This window comes from Podarcis melisellensis (genome assembly GCF_964234715.1).
Source record: "Podarcis melisellensis genome assembly, chromosome: 2".
Taxonomy (NCBI): Eukaryota; Metazoa; Chordata; class Lepidosauria; order Squamata; family Lacertidae; genus Podarcis; species Podarcis melisellensis.
Genome location: NC_138529.1, coordinates 117,828,347 through 117,846,854, shown reverse-complemented (window position 1 = coordinate 117,846,854; position 18,508 = coordinate 117,828,347). Strand labels below are relative to the sequence as shown.

Sequence of the window (18,508 nt, the reverse complement as noted above, 5' to 3'; positions counted from 1 at the left end):
TTGAAACACAGTGAAAGTGACTGCCTCGTATCAATAGGCAGCGAGTTCGAAAGTTGGATACAGATATTCTTCAATTTTTTCACTGCCCTGTTGGGCAAATCCAGTACATCGCATTTCCAAAATCAATTTCCTAAGAAGATGCACAGAGAAACAGATCCCCACAACGGACCAAGGTTTCCTGGCTCAGATCCTGGGGTTCCCGTGGACCTCAGAAGCAAACCCGGCCTTAAAGATTTGCTTGCCTTCTTCTCTGGTGGAGAATGGGCCACCTTTGGCACAAGAAGTGGCAGAGCAGGAAACAGACACATTGGGGTCTGGGCAGGCTCTCTGCCAGTGGCGAACAATGGCTAGTGCAAGCCTTATAGCGAATGACACACATAGGGGGGCGTAGGGCTGGGGGACACCAGTGGACAGCTTCTGACAAGGCAACACAGACAGTGGCATGAGCCTGAACAGCAGCAGATCCCATGGCTGCAAGGAAGCAGAAACACACAAGCTCAGCAAGGCAGGGGGAGAGACGTCATCAGAGGAAGAGGCCGTTTGCTCCCTGAACTCCTCTCTTATCGGAGCCAAGAAAGATGCCATCTACAATTGAATCAGCGCAGCTCACGTCCGTATCCTCACCTTTCACTGGAGCAGGATTCCCACACTTGGGTCTCCGGTTCTTTCTGGACTACAACTCCCATCACTCCCAGCTAGCAGTATTAAGGGATGATGGGAATCATAGTCCAAAACCAGCTAGAGACCCAAGTTTGGGAAAGCCTAAACTAGAGTACCTAGGGCAACTGTTTTCCTAACACAGGCATTTTTTACATTTTGGTGCAAGTATATCTTAAAAACTGCATTATAAAAGAATTCAATCTTTAGCATCGACTCCTGGATGAGGTTGGATTTCCTTTTGGGGTCTGGGGTTCAGCAGCTCTCTGCCTGGAATTCCCAGGAAGGGCTTGCACCTTGTCATGGGAAGGGCAAGCATTTTAGTGAACGACAGACATATGGGGGGGGGGGGACCAGAGGACAGTTTCTAAGAAGGCAGCAGAGTAGAGATGTAAAATTTCCGGAAATTTTGAAGCCATGGGGGGAGAAACGTTTTTCCTTGTTTCTTTCTGGAAAACTTGAAAAAAATTTCAGTGTGGAGTAGTTTTCAGATTCCATGAAACACAGTGTATATAAAAGTACTAGGCTTGCAATAAAACAGGTAACCACCCCCCTTTCTCTCAAAAGCATCAAAAAAAGCAAGAAACCACCAACATAAATAATAATCAAAATTGCCTCTTAGCACCAACAGCAAATAAAGTTAAGGTCCACCTCAATATTTAAGCTCCACGGAAGGCCTACCCTTTGAGTAGTGCTTTAAAAGCAACAACAGAAGACACAATATATACATGCAGTTTATTCTATCTCACTTTCTCAACTACTGCTATCGTTTTCCATTTCTTCTTCCTCTTCCTCTTTGTCATTTTCCCCATAGACCTCTAAAAAAAGGCTTTGGGGGGGAAACGGGGGGGGGACTGTCCCCCCCCCATTTTCCTGTTTTTTTCCCAGGCCTTCCCATCTCTACTTGAAGACAGCTGGGGCAAAGCGTAAGGCAATTTTTTTGCATGACAGGCCCAGAAGGAAGCAACATCCGGTTACTGAATAGTAGGCAGTGGAAGACAGGAGTGCCTGGCGTGCTCTGGTCCATGTGGTCACAAAGAGTCGGACACGACTAAAGAACAACAACAATTGTTGCACTAAGGCTCAAACTCTGAAAGGAAAAGGACTGTGAGTTTTTAAAATTGAATTTGTTATTATATATTATAAACCGCATGGCGGTAAGAGAGCTTCTAAACAGTTTACAAAAATATACAACAGAACATTAAAATGGTGGATAAAACACAGTTAAAAAGCAGGTATTTAAGAGACAGCAGTGGTTTAAAAGAAGTAAATCGCATGCAGCTTCTGCGTGTTCAGATGCGCTGGCCAAATGAAAATGTTTTGAGCAGTTGCAGTGAGAGGACCTGCCTGGTGTCTGTCGGCTGCAAAGTGGGGGTTCTGGAAGTCCTGGGGGGGGGATGGAAAAAGGGGGGAGGCCACGTTTTTTCCTCTTTCCCTCCAAAGTCATTTTTTTTCCAGGAAAAAAATGAAAATAAAAGTGTGTGGAATATTCAAACTACAGTGGTGCCTCGCAAGACAAAAAGAATCCGTCCCGCGATTCTCTTCGTCTAGCGTTTTTTTCGTCTTGCGAAGCAAGCCCATTGACAGCTTAGCGGATTAGCGCTATTAGCGGTCTAGCGGCTTTAAGCGGATCAGCTGAGAAGTGGCTTATCAGCGGATCAGCTGTTAAGCGGCTTAGCGCTTTAGGAAAAGGGGGGGGGAGCGGAAAAAACCCGCAGGAACTCGCAAGATTTTTTCGTCTTGCGAAGCAACCCCATAGGGAAATTCGTTTTGCGAAGCGCCTCCAAAATGGAAAACCCTTTCGTCTAGCAGGTTTTCCATCTAGCGAGGCGTTCGTCTTGCGGGGCACCACTGTATATCAAACAATTTTTTTTCAATTTTTCCAGGAAAAAAGGGCTTCAGGAAAAAACCTGTCCCCCCCCCCATATTTCTAGTTTTTTTCCAGGCCTTCCCATCGCTAGGCATGAGCAACAGGCATCCATTGGAGAATATGGATTAAGTTTGCTGGACTTTTACCTGCACTATCAGGTATTTCTGAAACCAGTAGGAGAACACTCCAATCTCCCAGGACATTCTATACAAGATCTGAAAGTCGCGGTCTTATTACAAAAGAATTTCAGAAATAGACTGGAAAGAGAAGTTGCTGAACTGCAACTTACTACCAAACTTAAAACCATGGAGAGACCTGGTCTGAAGAGAGACATTGGATTCTTATCTCATTATACATGATAAAGCTATTTTAGCCATCTCACCCCTTGTTTTTTTCCTGTAAGACCAATTGCAGGTGTTAACAGTCCTCAACAGGTTTACCACACCTATCAGCCAATCACCCATCTCCCAGCCCCCTTCTGAGTAATACCCCTCCCCACCTTCTCACTATATAGAAGGGTCTGGTGACTTCTGTTTCCGTGTATCTGAAGGGTTGTGCATGCACACAAAAGCTCATACCAATAATAAACTTGGATGGTCTCTAAGGTGCTACTGAAAGGAATCTTGTCTTATCTATTTATTTTGTTTCGACTACGGCAGACCAACACGGCTACCTACCTGTAACTCGGTATTTCATCAGCAGAGTTCCGTTCTGAAACATTGCCTTTCACTAGACTATGCAACAAGGAAACTGTCTCGCTAACACAGATGTATTTTGAAATGTTTGACCGCTCTTCCGTGCAAAACTGATGTATCTAAAAATTGTATTTAAAACATAATTTGGTTTTTTAATGTGTGCTGGATGAGGTTGCATCTTCTTCCTTTCCCAGATTATAAGATAAACAAATACCTGCACATAGCTGCATAGTGGATTTCACATTTCCAGATTGTGTGTGTGTGTGGGGGGGGGTTACGGGAAATACTAGGGGAGTGGTGAGCTGGGGGGAGAACACACAGCCCAAATACATCCCATCAGGAACCGGCCACTGCCTGAATATTTCGGAGACATAAAACTGAAATCCCTCCTAGGCAGATGAAGGTGAAGAAACACACATCCTGGACCAGTGACCTATTAACACTCTAGACACAGGCAGGAAAATCAATGCATATTCTATACTGTTCTAACTTCACTCTCGACCAAATGCGTCATGGACTTTGAAGACACTCGAACTCAGAACGCAAGGGAGAAGCGTGCTAAAAGAACGGCATGCATGGCAAACCCTAACCATGATCAACTCCCAACTGGAAAGCTATGTCCCCACTGTGGAAGGATGTGTGGGTCCAGAATTGGCCTCCACAGTCACTTACAGACTCATTGGTTTTTTGAAATAAAATTTTATTCATTTTTCTTTTTCATTCATTACATACATCTCAAAGTCTTAACCTTTACTATGTATTCCTTCCTCTCTCCCCTCCTAGGCTTCCCCAACTTCCGCTTCTGGTGTGTTACTCTTTTCACCCACCTTGCAACCTCCTAACAGAAAAAGTTATTAATAACATAACATCAAACCTAAAAACATAGAAGTAAAAACACCATATTTCTCTATCTTCTGGACATTTTCTAATACTAATAGTGTGAATGTTTATTTAAATCCTGCCTCAAGCCTATCAACTTTGTTTCTATAAATGGTTCCCATTGTTTTTCAAAGTCTCTGTTGTCCTTTTCTCTTAGTCAGTCTGTCATTTTTGCCAGTTCTACATCATCATCATTTTTAATTTGTATACCACTTTTCTATCTTACAATACTCAAGGCGGTTTTCAAGCTGAAGAAACAAAAAATGTACATCTTATAACAATCTAATGCAATACAAAAATGTGATAATAAAACATAACTTTAAAGTAGGCAACCTCCATCCAAAAAGTAACATTCAACAATCATAAGAATAGTATAAAATAATAATATCAACATATAAAAGTTAAACAGAAATCCACTCAACAGTTACAATAATATCTAAACTGTAATCAATAAGACAATGGCAAGCCACGGTACATAAAACAATACGATACACATTGAGAAGCAGAGAGTGGAGCAAGGCAGGTGGAAGGAGGCCTTGCCTAGTGGAGTCTCTCCCCTCATAGTTCATCAACTTCTCCTGCCATAGTTCTTTACTTGGTATTTCTCCAGTCTTCCAATTTTGTGCAATCAACATTCTTGCTGCTGTAGTGGCATACATAAATAAAGTCCTCTTTTCTTTCCTTATGTCTTGGCCTAAAATACCTAGTAAGAAGACTTCTGGTTTTTTTTTACAAAAGTTATTTTCAACATTTTCTTCAATTCATTATTTATCATTTCCCAATAGGCTTTTACCTTTTTACAATCCCACCACATATGATAAAACGTACAGTGGTGCCCCGCAAGACGAATGCCTCGCAAGACGAAAAACCCGCAAGACGAAAGGGTTTTTCGGTTTTTGCGACGCTTCGCTAGACGATTTTCCCTATGGGCTTGCATCGCAAGACGAAAGCCCATAGGGAAATCTCGGGGACCTTTTTTTAAATGCTGGCGGTGGGGAGCAAAGCCTTTTCCCCCGCTCCGGACTTCAGAAGAGGTCCAGGAAGGCCGGCGGGGGCGAAAGGCTTTGCTCCCCACCGCCAGCATTTTAAAAGCGGTCCGGGATAGCAGGGAAGCGCTTCCCGCTATCCCGGACGGCTTTTGAAGGCAGGCGGGGGGGGCAAAGACTTTTGCCCCCCGCCCGCCTTGGGAAGAGGTCCAGGACCTCTTCCCAAGGCGGGCGGGGGGCAAAAGTCTTTGCCCCCCCTGCCTGCCTTTCCGGGGGCTTTTAAATCGCCCCGGGACTGTCCGGGGCGATTTAAAAGCCCCCGGACGGCTTTTGAAGCCTCCCCCCGCCGCCCGGCTTCGGGGCATCGTACCTTCTATTTCACATCTCCAACACTCTCTTTTCATTTTTATACATTTGTTCCAGTTTAACCAGTGATAGATACCATCTATACATCATTTTCATATAGGTCTCTCTCAATAGTATACAATCTGTAAATTTCAAATTTACTTTCCACAATTTTACCCAATCTTCAAATTGTATGTTATGGCCCATTATTTAATCATTACCAATTTTACTTCTTCGTCTTTGTTTTCCCACTCCAAAAGAATGTTATATGCCTTTTAAAAATAATTTTATACTTTCTTCTATCACTGCCTCTTTGGAATTTGGAAACCGACTATGAGATGCCTTTCTTATTGTCCTCTTTAAAGATATCCTTTAATTGTCTATGATGCAGCCAGCTTTGAAGATGTTCTTTTATTTCGTCATATTCTTTCCATTGCCTCTATTCCGGCCACTGCCTGGATATTTCAGAGACATAAAACTGAAATCCCTGCTAGGCAGATGAAGGTGAAGAAACACACATCCTGGAACAGTGACCTATTAACACTCTAGACACAGGCTGGAAAATACTATATTGAAATATTCTCTACTGTTCTAATGTCTCTCTCAACCAAAGGTGACACTCGAACTCAGAACGCAAGGGAGAAGCGTGCTAAGAGGAAGGCATGCATGGCAAACCCCAACCATGATCAACTCCCGCCTGGAAAGCTATGTCCCCACTGTGGAAGGATGTGTGGGTCCAGAATTGGCCTCCACAGTCACTTACGGACTCACTGTTAAGACTGTGTTCATGGAAGACAATTTTACTCTGCTACGCCAAAGAAGAATAATTTCTCTCTTGACTGCGTATTGAGGCTTATTATACAGTACAGTGGTGCCTCGCAAGACGAAATTAATCCGTTCCGTGAGGCTCTTCGTATAGCGGTTTTTTCGTCTTGCGAAGCAAGCCCATTGACAGCTTAGCGGATTAGCGCTACAGCTGTCAAGCGGCTTCCAGCGATCAGCTGTTAAGCGGCTTATCAGCGGAACAGCTGATAAGCGGATTAGCGGCTTAAGAAAAGGGCGGAAAAATCGAAAAAAACCCGTGGGGGGATGCAAGATTTTTTTTGTCTTGCGAAGCAACCCCATAGGGGAATTCGTTTTACGAAGCGCCTCCAAAACGGAAAACCCTTTCGTCTAGCGGGTTTTTCGTCTTGCGAGGCATTCGTCTTGCGGGGCACCACTGTATATGTTTTTCAACAGCATTTGTTCATTGGAGCTGTGATCTGAGGGGCTATACCCTCATTGCAAAGATACGTCATTTACATCATACGTCAACAGAATACCAGTGAATGCATTTGTGTCTATTAAAAATATCAGATCAATTCACACCAGATTAACAAATTTTGGGGATGGGAGAAATATTAAAGCAACGCTATATACAAGTGATGAATACATGGGAAATAACGCATGAGAAAAAAAATAGAACATAGCTATGTAAATCTAACTCTGATCAGGAGAATAATCTGCAACACAGCCACTAAAAGGAATAAAAATTCTAATGGAAGCAAATTCTAATTCTGAATACAATCATTGTTTTACTCTCTGTAGGAGTTATTTGATATGATTAAATATCTTCACACACTCCAACCTTTCTGTTTCCCTTGTACAAGTTTTTTTCAGATTAGTAAGGGAGTCCTTGTCACATAAGTTCTTTCCATATGCCAAACATTTCTAAGATTTCCTCCCTGTATGAGTTCTTTGATGCGACTTAAGGTGGCTACTCTCACTGAAGCTCCTTCCACACTCCGAACATGTATACGGTTTCTCTCCTGTGTGCAATCTTTGATGCAATGTAAGGGAGCTACCACGACTGAAGCTCTTGCCACACTCCAAACATTTATACGGTTTCTCTCCTGTGTGCAATCTTTGATGCAAGGTAAGGCTACCACTCTGGCTGAAGCTCCTTCCACACTCCGAACATGTATACGGTTTCTCTCCTGTGTGCAATCTTTGATGCAAGGTAAGGCTACCACTCTGGCTGAAGCTCCTTCCACACTCTGAACATGTATACGGTTTCTCTCTTGTATGAGTTCGTTGATGCAACGTAAGGTGGCTACTCCGACTGAAGCTCCTTCCACACTCCGAACATGTATACGGTTTCTCTCCTGTATGAGTTCTTTCATGCGACTTAAGGGAGCTACTGCACCTGAAGCTCCTTCCACACTCCGAACATGTATACGGTTTCTCTCTTGTATGAGTTCGTTGATGCAACGTAAGGGAGCTACCATGACTGAAGCTCTTTCCACACTCCGAACATGTATACGGTTTCTCTCCTGTGTGCAATCTTTGATGCAATGTAAGGGTGCCATTCCGACTGAAGCTCTTGCCACACTCCAAACATTTATATGGTTTCTCTCCTGTGTGCAATCTTTGATGCGAGGTAAGGTTACCGCTGAAACTGAAGCTCTTTCCACACTCCAAACATGTATATCGTTTCTCTCCTGTATGAGTTCTTTGATGCGACTTAAGGGAGTGACTCTGATTGAAGCTCCTTCCACACTCCGAACATGTATATGGTTTCTCTCCAGTATGAGTTCTTTCATGCGACTTAAGGGAGTGACTGTGACTGAAGCTCCTTCCACACTCCGAACATGTATACGGTTTCTCTCCTGTATGAGTTCTTTCATGCGAATTAAGGGAGCTACTGCACCTGAAGCTCCTTCCACACTCTGAACATGTATACGGTTTCTCTCTTGTATGAGTTCGTTGATGCAACGTAAGGTGGCTACTCCGACTGAAGCTCCTTCCACACTCCAAACATGTATACGGTTTCTCTCCTGTGTGCAATCTTTGATGCAATGTAAGGTTGCCATTCTGACTGAAGCTCTTGCCACACTCCAAACATTTATACGGTTTCTCTCTTGTATGAGTTCGTTGATGCAACGTAAGGGAGCTACCATGACTGAAGCTCCTTCCACACTCCGAACATGTATACGGTTTCTCTCCTGTGTGCAATCTTTGATGCAATGTAAGGGTGCCATTCTGACTGAAGCTCTTGCCACACTCCAAACATTTATATGGTTTCTCTCCTGTGTGCAATCTTTGATGCGAGGTAAGGTTACCGCTGAAACTGAAGCTCTTTCCAGACTCCAAACATGTATATCGTTTCTCTCCTGTGTGCAATCTTTGATGCAAGGTAAGGAAGCTACCACGACTGAAGCTCTTGCCACACTCCGAACATGTATATGGTTTCTCTCCTGTATGAGTTCTTTCATGCAACTTAAGGGAGTGACTGTGACTGAAGCTCCTTCCACACTCCAAACATGTATATGGTTTCTCTCCTGTATGAGTTCTTTCATGCGACTTAAGGGAGCTACTGCACCTGAAGCTCCTTCCACACTCCGAACATGTATACAGTTTCTCTCTTGTATGAGTTCGTTGATGCAACGTAAGGGAGCTACTCTGACTGAAGCTCCTTCCACACTCCGAACATGTATACGGTTTCTCTCCTGTATGAGTTCTTTGATGCAGTGTAAGCAAGCTACCACGACTGAAGCTCTTGCCACACTCCAAACATTTATACGGTTTCTCTCCTGTGTGCAATCTTTGATGCAAGGTAAGGCTGCAACTGTAGCTGAAGCTCTTTCCACACTCCAAACATTTATATCGTTTCTCCCCTGTATGAATTCTTTCATGCGAGGAAAGGTAGTTGTTGCGACTGAAGCTCTTGCCACATTCCCAGCATTTATAAGGTTTGTTGCCTTGATGAGTTTGTTGATGTGTAGTAAGCCCATTGCTGCGAGCGAAGCTCATTCCACACTCCAAACACGTATGCTGTTTCTCCCCTGTATGAGATCTTTGATGCGACTTAAGGTGGCCACTCTGACTGAAGCTCTTTCCACACTCTGAACATGTATACGGTCTCTCCCCTGTATGAGATCTATGATGCACAGTAAGGGCACTACTGTTACTGAAGCCCTTTCCACACTCCAAACATTCATGCTTTTTCTCCTCTCTGGGAATTTGGTTTTCACCACCCTGAGACATACAAGAGTCACCCTCCGGCTTCTGCTTTCGTCTCCCCTCTCGCTTGCTGCCTCCATCTTGAACCCTCAGATCCCTTTGCTCTTTGGATCCTTTCGGTGACATTTCTGATTGTTCCCCTTCTGCCAGCATCCCTTCAACATCTCCTGATGGAATAAAAAGGCAAACTGATGAAATGCTAAAGGAGTGTCTTCACCCCAATCATTCAGTCAGGACACCGAGATCCAGGTCCCAGGGCCTTGTGGCAGTTCCCTCACTGTGAGAAGAGAAGTTACAGGGAACGAGGCAGAGGGCCTTCTTGGTAGTGGTGCCCACCCTGTGGAATGCCCTCCTGTGAGATGTCAGATAAATAACTATACAACCTTTAGAAGACATCTGAAGGCAGCCATGTAGAGGCAAGTTTTTAATGATTTATGCTTTATTGTGCTTTTATATTTGTTGGAAGCCAGCTAGAGTGGCTGGGGCAACCCAGTGAGATGTGTGGGGTACAAATCATGAAAGTATTAATATTAGTATTATTATTTATTGAGTTTATATACCTCCCTATACCCAGAAGTCTCAGCGTGGTTCTCAGGAAAGATCACAGAATAAAAACAACAATCCAATAAAAACCCCTCCCCAAAAAGTCACATTTGAAAATGGATATAGGATGTCAAACATATCAACCAAAAGCCTGTTTAAAAAGGAACCTTTTTGCCTGGCATTTAAAGGTGTATAATGAAGGTGCCAGGAGAACATTCCTGGGGAAATGCATTCCACAGATGGGGAGCCACTGCAGAGAAGGCCCTGTTCTCGTGTTGCCACTCTCCGGATCTCTTGAGGAGGAGGCCCACGAAGGAGGGCCTCAGAATATGATCTCAGGGTTCGGGTAGGTTGTTTTTTTAAAAAAAAAATTATGTAGATAACCAGGAACCAAACTCAAACAGTGAAACCCCCCAGGCGGCCGATACATTGGGTGTACATAAACAATAAAAACATATTCAAATCAACCATATGTACAATTCTATATATATATTAAACTCCACACTCCCTAGGATTTTAACATTTAATCACCCCATATTGTTCAAACCTACCCAAATAATTCAATATCTTCTAAAACCAGTCCTCCTCTTTCTCACTGACCTTAAACCCTTTCATTTTACGTACCTTCACAGTTAGGTATTCTAAAAAGATAATATTATTCAATTCTCCCCTCCATTTGTTCACCCCTGGCTCTTCTCCATTTTTCCAATTATTCGCTCTAACCTGTCTAGCTGCAATTACCATCAATTTTACCCATTTACATTCCTCTTTTGTTTTTAACCCGGTGCTACCCAAGCTAATAAGAACCATTACCGTATTTTTCCTTATATAACACACAGATTTTTTCTCCCAAAAAGGAAGGGGAAATGTCTGTGCGTGTTATTGAGCGAATGTGTGGTCCCTGGAGCCAAATGGTGCGAGGGGAGGCAAAAAAAAAATCAGGCAAAAATCAAATCGCGCGTCTCCTAGAAGGGAAACCTGAAAAGAGGAAGTGGCTGCTTTCCGGCATTCTGCCTCAGGGTCTTACTGCCCACCCACCTCTGTTTCCTTGCTGTGTTTGCTCAAACGGAACGAAGAGCAGGGAAAGCCCCTCCCCTCCAAGCAAGCAGAGGGGAAAGCAGAGTGAAAACATGCAGGAGGGAGAGAGAGAGAGAGAGAGAGAGAGAGAGAGAGAGAGAGCGCTGGCTGGCTTGGGTGGGTAGGTGAGGGGAAACTTTTGCCTTCCTTTCCTTCCTCCCGTTTATACCCCTCTCCTGCATTCTTAGCCAGCTGCTTCTCTGCACACCCCTCTCCTGCTCCTTGTCCCTTCTGTATTTTTCCTTCCCTCCCCACTTAAAATGTGGTTAAAAAGCATGGATCCACATGGATCCTCAGGATCTTTGCATTGGGTCGCCCAAATTCACCATCAGATCACATAGCATGTCCATGGCTACAGCCTGCCCCCCCAAAACCACGCAACCACTGTTGCCTGGGGCTGCAATGGTGCAAAAACGTGGTTAAAAAGCATGGATCTACATGGATCCTCAGGATCTTTGCATTGGGTCGCCCAAATTCACCATCAGATCACATAGCATGTCCATGGCTACAGCCTGCCCCCCAAAAACCACACACCCACTGTTGCCTGGGGCTGCAATGGTGCAAAAACGTGGTTAAAAAGCATGGATCTACGTGGATCCTCAGGATCTTTGTATTGGGTCACCCCAAATTCACCATCAGATCACATAGCATGTCCATGGCTACAGCCTGCCCCCCCAAAATCACACACCCACTGTTGCCTGGGGCTGCAATGGTGCAAAAACGTGGTTACAAAGCATGGATCCACAGGGATTCTCAGGATTTTTGCATTGGGTCACCCCAAATTCACCATCAGATCACATGTCTGTGGCCACAGCATGAAGCACAAAAATGGTACATCCACTGTTTCATTCAGAATGTTTTTTCCCTTGTTTTCCTCCTCTAAAAACGATGTGCGTGTTATGGTCAGGTGCGTGTTATAGAGCGAAAAATACGGTAATTTAGTTATTTCCACACTTCTACCCACAATTCCCAATATTTCTATACCAATCTGTTTCCAAAACTTCTTAACTAATGGAGAATCCCACCACATATGACTGTGCGTTCCCATCACTCCACATTTCCTCCAGCAATTCTTACTTCCACATTTTGTGATATGATACAACCTTACTGGTGTGTAATACCACTTTTGTACCAGCTTCAACCCCTGTTCCTGGATTATCCTAGAGGTCGCAACAAAGAGTGATTGCTGAAAAATTCTTTCCCAATCTTCATCTAAAATCTGTTCCTGGATATCTAACCTCCAATATTCTTTCAAACTTTCCTCTGGTGATTTCCCCATATATAATAACACATTATACAATTTTGAAACCATTTTGGCCCTATCTAACCTATATTCTTTCACTAATTCTTTGAAGGGTGTAATAATTCTTTTACCACATTCTTTAACTTCTTCTTACTTCAACTGGGAGGAAAGTTGTTTTTTCTGTAACCAATTAATTTTGTTCCAAATTCCACTTTCTTCTTCCATCGTACCTTCTATTTCCCAACTTTTCTCTATATCCTGAATTGAGATCTCCTTTAATTTATCCCCTACCTCTTTTGGGATGAGCTCCCGTAACGGGCCCATTTTATCATAATACCACATTTTGGTAAGGGGAGAAAGATCAGGAAAAAGCTTCCTTCTCCACTTCTCCCATACCCAAATGGACCCCATAAATGTTGATATTTTTTCTACTCCCTTTTTCCTTTTCCTCCTATCAAATCTTCTTATTTTCCCTCAAACCGAATCATAAGATGTCTCAACTGGCAAGCTTCATAATATGAAACCAAATTGGGAATCCCCCATCCTCCACCTTGGGTTCTATGATACCTATATCTGCCGGCCATCCTTGGTTTCTTGAATGCAAAAACAAACCTATCGATTTTCCCTTGCCACCCCTTCAAAATCCATTCCAGTATGTGCCAGGGTAATACATAAAAAAGACAGGTTAATCTGGTTAACAAAATCATTTTAACTAAGGCAATTCTTGTACTAATTGATTCCTTCCTTTTCTCCCATATTCTCAACTTCGACTGAATACCGCCCCAAATTTCTTTATAATTTCCCCCTTCATTTTTGGAGGGGGAAAAGTGCGTCCTATAGAGCAAAAAATACGGTAATTCGTTCCGGAGGTCCGTTCTTAACCTGAAACTGTTCCTAACCTGAAGCACCACTGTAGCTAATGGGGCCTCCTGCTGCTGCTGCACTGCGGGAGCACCATTTCTGTTCTCATCCTGAAGCAAAGTTCTTAACCTGAGGTACTATTTCTGGGTTAGCGGAGTCTGTAATCTGAAGCGTATGTAACCTGAAGTGTATTTAACCCGAGGTACCACTGTGCCCAATAATTCAGAGACTTCTAATTGAGTTTTATGTTCCACATTAAAATCACATTGGTGATTTAGAAAAACTAACTTTTAACCCTGATACTTTTGAAAATCCTTGCAAAATTCTTTTTAATGGCCCCATTGGGGTCTCTAGGTCCTTGACCATCATCATCATATCATCTGCATACATTGTCATTAACTCCCCCTCTGCTCTCCTTTCCCCCAGGATTTCAAATCCTTTAATCTCATTATTCTTTTTGAGTTTAATTGCTAATGGTTCCAATGCTAAGATAATGAGCAAGGGAAAAAGTGGACATCCTTGCTTTGTACCACTTAGCACCTAGGCGTACCCCCCTGCCGACCCACCAATTCCTACCATTGCTTTGGACTCTGTATATATTGCTTCTATCACGTTTTGAAATTTCACTCCAAATTTATATTTCTGCAGTATCTTTTTCAAATGATTCCAATCCACCGAATCAAATGCTTTATATATATCCAATGGCATGAAAGTAAGAGGCAGGTCCTCATTTTTCACTAAATACACCATATGCATCACCTTCCTAACTGCCTCCACCAAATACGTCTGAGGCATAAACCCAAATTGCTCTTTCCACACCAATTGTACAATATAGTTTCTATAACACATATTAGTAATTGATATTGGCCTATAAGAGTCCGGCAGAGTTTGATCTTTCCCTGGATTGGGAATTAATACCAACCTTGGCTCCAACCAGAAGGTGGAGTTGAAGCTCCATTCAAAATTCCTTGGTACAGTACAGTCATAGGTGGCACCAATATATCCTTAAAATGCTTATAATACAGCACACTGCACCCATCCAATCCTGGTGCCGACTGCACATTCATAGAGTCGATTGCTAATCTAACTTCCTCCTCTGTTATATCCTTATCCAATTCCCTTCTATTTTCTCCTTGTAATTCTGGGAGCTCCAGCCCTTCACAAAATTGATCCACCTCTTCGTCCTTAATTCCTTTATTTGCATACAATCGATTATAAAATCCTAAAAAGGTCTCCGATATCTTATTAGGGTCTGTTTCCAATCCCCCTTTATCATCTGTATTAGCTCTAATATTTCTCCTTTCCTGATAATTCTTAATTTTATTTGCTAATATTTTCCCTCCTTTCCCTTCAAATTGATAATATTTGTGTCTACTATACCATAACTTTAAAGTGGTTCTATTTATATCCAAAACTTTCAACTCTTCTCTCTTTTGATTTTTTCCCTATCCTTCTTTTGCTTAGACATCCTAAATTTCTCCAACCAATAACCTACCTACTTCTTCTACCTCCTTAATCCTTCTATCTTTCCCTTTTTTTAACACTGACAAACTCTGAATACATTCTCCCCTAATGACTGCCTTCACTGCTTCCCATTTTGTTGCTAATGGGATTTCTGGGTCTAGAGTCTCCTTAAAATACCTTTCTACCGCAATTTATATTTTAACTTACTCTGCTCATCAGCTACCAACCAAGGGTAAGACTTATTAATGTGACATGTTTGAAGGAAAGAAGATATGGGGGCAGGGGCAGTGATCTTAATCATTCCAATAACTATTCCCTTCACCCATTTCCTAGCCTCATGTGATATTAAAATACCATCCAGTCTTGAGAATGTTCCATGTGGCCTAGCATAAAATGAATATGAGTAATCCTTGGGGAACAACTCCATCCATAGTTCCAATAATCCAAACCTCCCACATAATTTTTTAAACTTCATACCCTTTTCCTTTTTGGAACTATTTCCCCCTTGTAGATTAACATTAAAGTCCCCCCCCCAACTACTTTTGTAAAAGGCGAGAATTTCTCAAGCTTCTGTAAACACCTATAGAGAAAATCCAGCTGGTGCTTCTTAGGGGGATAAATGGACGCTAATGCCACAGGCTCACCCTCCAAGCAACCTTGGACAAAAACAAACCTTCCATTCTTATCTCTTAACACCACAAAGTCAACATTGGATTTAATTACTATTCCCACCCCTCTACTTTTCAAAGTTCCAGAAGCCATAATTTTTTTCCCTTTTACAAAGCCAGGGAAATTAACCTCCCTCTTCCCACCCCCCCACAATATGTTTCTTGCAAAAAAACATCATCAAATGTACTTCCCAGTCCTCACTCGCTTCACCTGATTAACCAAACCTCTAACATTAAGAGCTTTACACACAATATTCACATTCTTTATCACGTCTAGCCCAACCATCTCACTTCTCCTTTTCCCTCCTTTTGTACCATACCCGCCTGGAGGTAAACCCAACCCCAACCACCATCCCAACTAACCCTACTGTGAGAGCCCTACCCTTTCACCCCCACAAAAAAGTCCAGGAAAAAGAAACAAGAGAATAACTGTGTGCCCCCAAACTGTGTTCATACGCAAAACTTAGGTTCATAAGGATAGAAGTATTGTGGTCCTGAGCCATTTAAGGCTTTATAGGTCAAAATTTGCACTTTGAATTGGACCCAGTAACTAACTGGCAGCCACTGCAGTCAGACCAGGATGGGTGTAATATCCTCGAACCGCCTTGCTCCAGTGAGGAACCTGGCCAGTAAATTATGCACTCGATGAATTTTCCAAATTGTCTTCAGAGCCAGCCCTACGTATAATGCATATCTATATCTAACCTTGAAGTTCCCAGAGCATAGACAACGGTAAATAGGCTATCTCTGTACAGATAGAAGCTTAGCTGGGCCACCAGCCAAAGCTGATGGAAGGCACTCCAGGCCACCTTGACCCCAAGCCATATGGGGAGCCCAAGGAAGATCCCCCACCTGCCAGAGTTGGCCTGCAGGAAGGAGAAAGATCTGCCCCTCCATTGGGAAAAGATGTCCTACTCCCATACAAAGGGGGGAAGACCTATAAATGAATCATCTTAGCTGAATTATATAAAGAATGCATTAATTATGGGAAATGTAAATATAATATATACTCAGACCATCTGGCTGAGTTTCCCCATGACATCTGATGGGAGGGTGTTTCACAGGGAGGGCACCCCTAATAAGAAAGCCCTCTGCCTGGTTCCCTGCAACCTCACTTCTCGCAAGGAGGGAACCGCTGGATCTCAGTGTCCGGGCTGAACGATGGGTGTGGAGACGCTGCTTCAAGTATACTGGACCGAGGCCATGTAGGCCTTTAAAGGTCAGCACCAACACTTTGAATTGTGCTCAGAAACATACTGGGAGCCAATGCAGATCTCTCAGGACCAGTGTTATGTGGTCCCTGCGGCCACTTCCAGTCACCAGTCTAGCTGCTGCATTCTGGATTAGTTGCAGTTTCTGGGTCACCTTCAAAGGTAGTCCCACGCAGAGCGCATTGCAGTAGTCTAAGCGTGAGATAACCAGAGCATGCACCACTCTGGCGAGACAGTCCGTGGGCAGGTAGGGTCTCAGCCTGCGTCCCAGATGGAGCTGGTAAACAGCTGCCCTGGACACAGAATTGACCTGCGCCTCCATGGACAGCTGTCAGTCCAAAATGACTCCCTGGCTGCGCACCTGGTCCTTCAGGGGTAAAATTACCCCATTCAGGACTAGGGAGTCCCCCACGCCAACCCGCCCCCTCAAAACAGTACTTGTGTCTTGTCAGGATTCAACCTCAATCTGTTAGCTGCCATCCATCCTCCAGACACTCACACAGGACCTTCATCGCCTTCACTGGTTCCCATTTGAAAGAGAGGCAGTGCTGGGTCTCATTCGCATATTGATGGACACCCAGTCCAACCCCCCTGATGATCTCTCCCAGTGGCTGCATGCAGATGTTAAAAAGCATGCAGATGTTAAAAAGCATGCAGATGTTAAAAATGAATCATTTTAGCTGAATTATATACAGAATACATTAATTATGGCAAATGTAAATATTATGAGAAATACCCTTTGCAAAAGCGCGGGCATTAGGAGAAATCTACACCAAAATGCTGACCAACTTTCAAGAGGTTGAAATAATTTAAAATAAAATTCTTTAAAATTAACACCATTTAAAAATAATAACATGGGGAAATCTGGGTAAATTGACGACTAGAAAAAGGAGACAGAAAAAACTTACATTGAAACGGGGGTATTATGGGAAACATATGGGAAATACCCTTTGCAAAAGCGTGTGCATTAGGCGAGATCTGCACCCACCAAAATGCCGACCAACTTTCAAGAGCTCTATTTAAAAATAATAAGATGTGAAAATCTGGACAAATTGATGACTAGAAAAAGGAGACAGAGGAAAAGAACTTACCTTGAAAGGGTTTGCCTAATGGGTTCTTTTTCATCCCTCCCCACACTCCCTCCAGCTGCACCCCCCCCCCGTCTCTCCCCCTTCATAATACATAATACATACGACCCACCTCCAGCGCCTCCGAGAGGAAGGACAGCCGCCGCCATGACAGGTATCTCTCTCTCCCCCCCCCCAAGCGGGACAGGAAGCGGAAGCCGCTATTCTCCCGGCAGCCTTTTCTTCCTCCGCTCTAGGAATCTCAGCTCTGTCGCCGCTGCTCTTAACCGTTTCAGAGCCGCGCGGCAGGAGCCTCTGGGCTTCTCCGGGCAAAGAGCGAGGAGAGGCGCTGGTCTCGCCTCCGGAAAGCCCCGCTGGATCAGCTGCACGGAAGCCCTAAAACGTTTTCTAAACTATTTATTATTATAATTATTTTCAATTTTCAAAATAACGTTTTTCCTTTTGGTACACAGATATCCAATCCGAATTTGCAATAACTGACTCCCCCCCCCCCGGTTCCATTCCCCCCCTTTTATTCTCCTTGCATATAATTACTATATATTTCCTCAATTAATTTCAACTTCATTCCCCTCTCCTAATTCTATTTTTAGTTCATAAATGTTACATCAAACCTGCTAATGTTTTGAGGTTTTTACAGTGCTCTCTAAAATAGTCTATAAGGCTTTCCCATTCTAGATTGGATTTTTTCTCATCTTGGTGCCTGATCTTTAGGGTAAGTTTAGCCATTTCGGCAGAGTCCATCATCTTTCCATTCTTCTTTCATTGGCACCTTGTCTTCTTTCCACATTTTCCTATGTGGTGGACGTGTAAAAAAGGAAAGAGCTTCTGGGAAATTTTTAAAAATTCTTAAAATTACATTTGTTAAAAAAAAACAGAGGCTTTTTTACTAGGTGTAATAGGAGAAAAAATGCCAAGGAAG

The 18,508-nt window shown here is 43.3% G+C and overlaps 1 protein-coding gene across 1 annotated transcript; it reads right to left on the bottom strand.

Moving 5' to 3' along the window:
* Window positions 1-183: 183 nt before the first annotated feature.
* Window positions 184-17,754, bottom strand: LOC309363239 (uncharacterized protein; the record flags this gene model as incomplete). The annotated part of the gene is made up of 3 exons (XM_081899344.1): window positions 17,702-17,754; window positions 8,534-9,601; window positions 184-269 (listed from the first exon to the last, which is right to left on the bottom strand). The coding sequence occupies exons 1-3, from the start codon at window positions 17,736-17,738 to the stop codon at window positions 184-186; spliced, it is 1,191 nt and encodes a 396-aa protein (XP_081755470.1). The 5' UTR covers window positions 17,739-17,754.
* Between the last annotated feature and the right edge of the window lie 754 nt (window positions 17,755-18,508).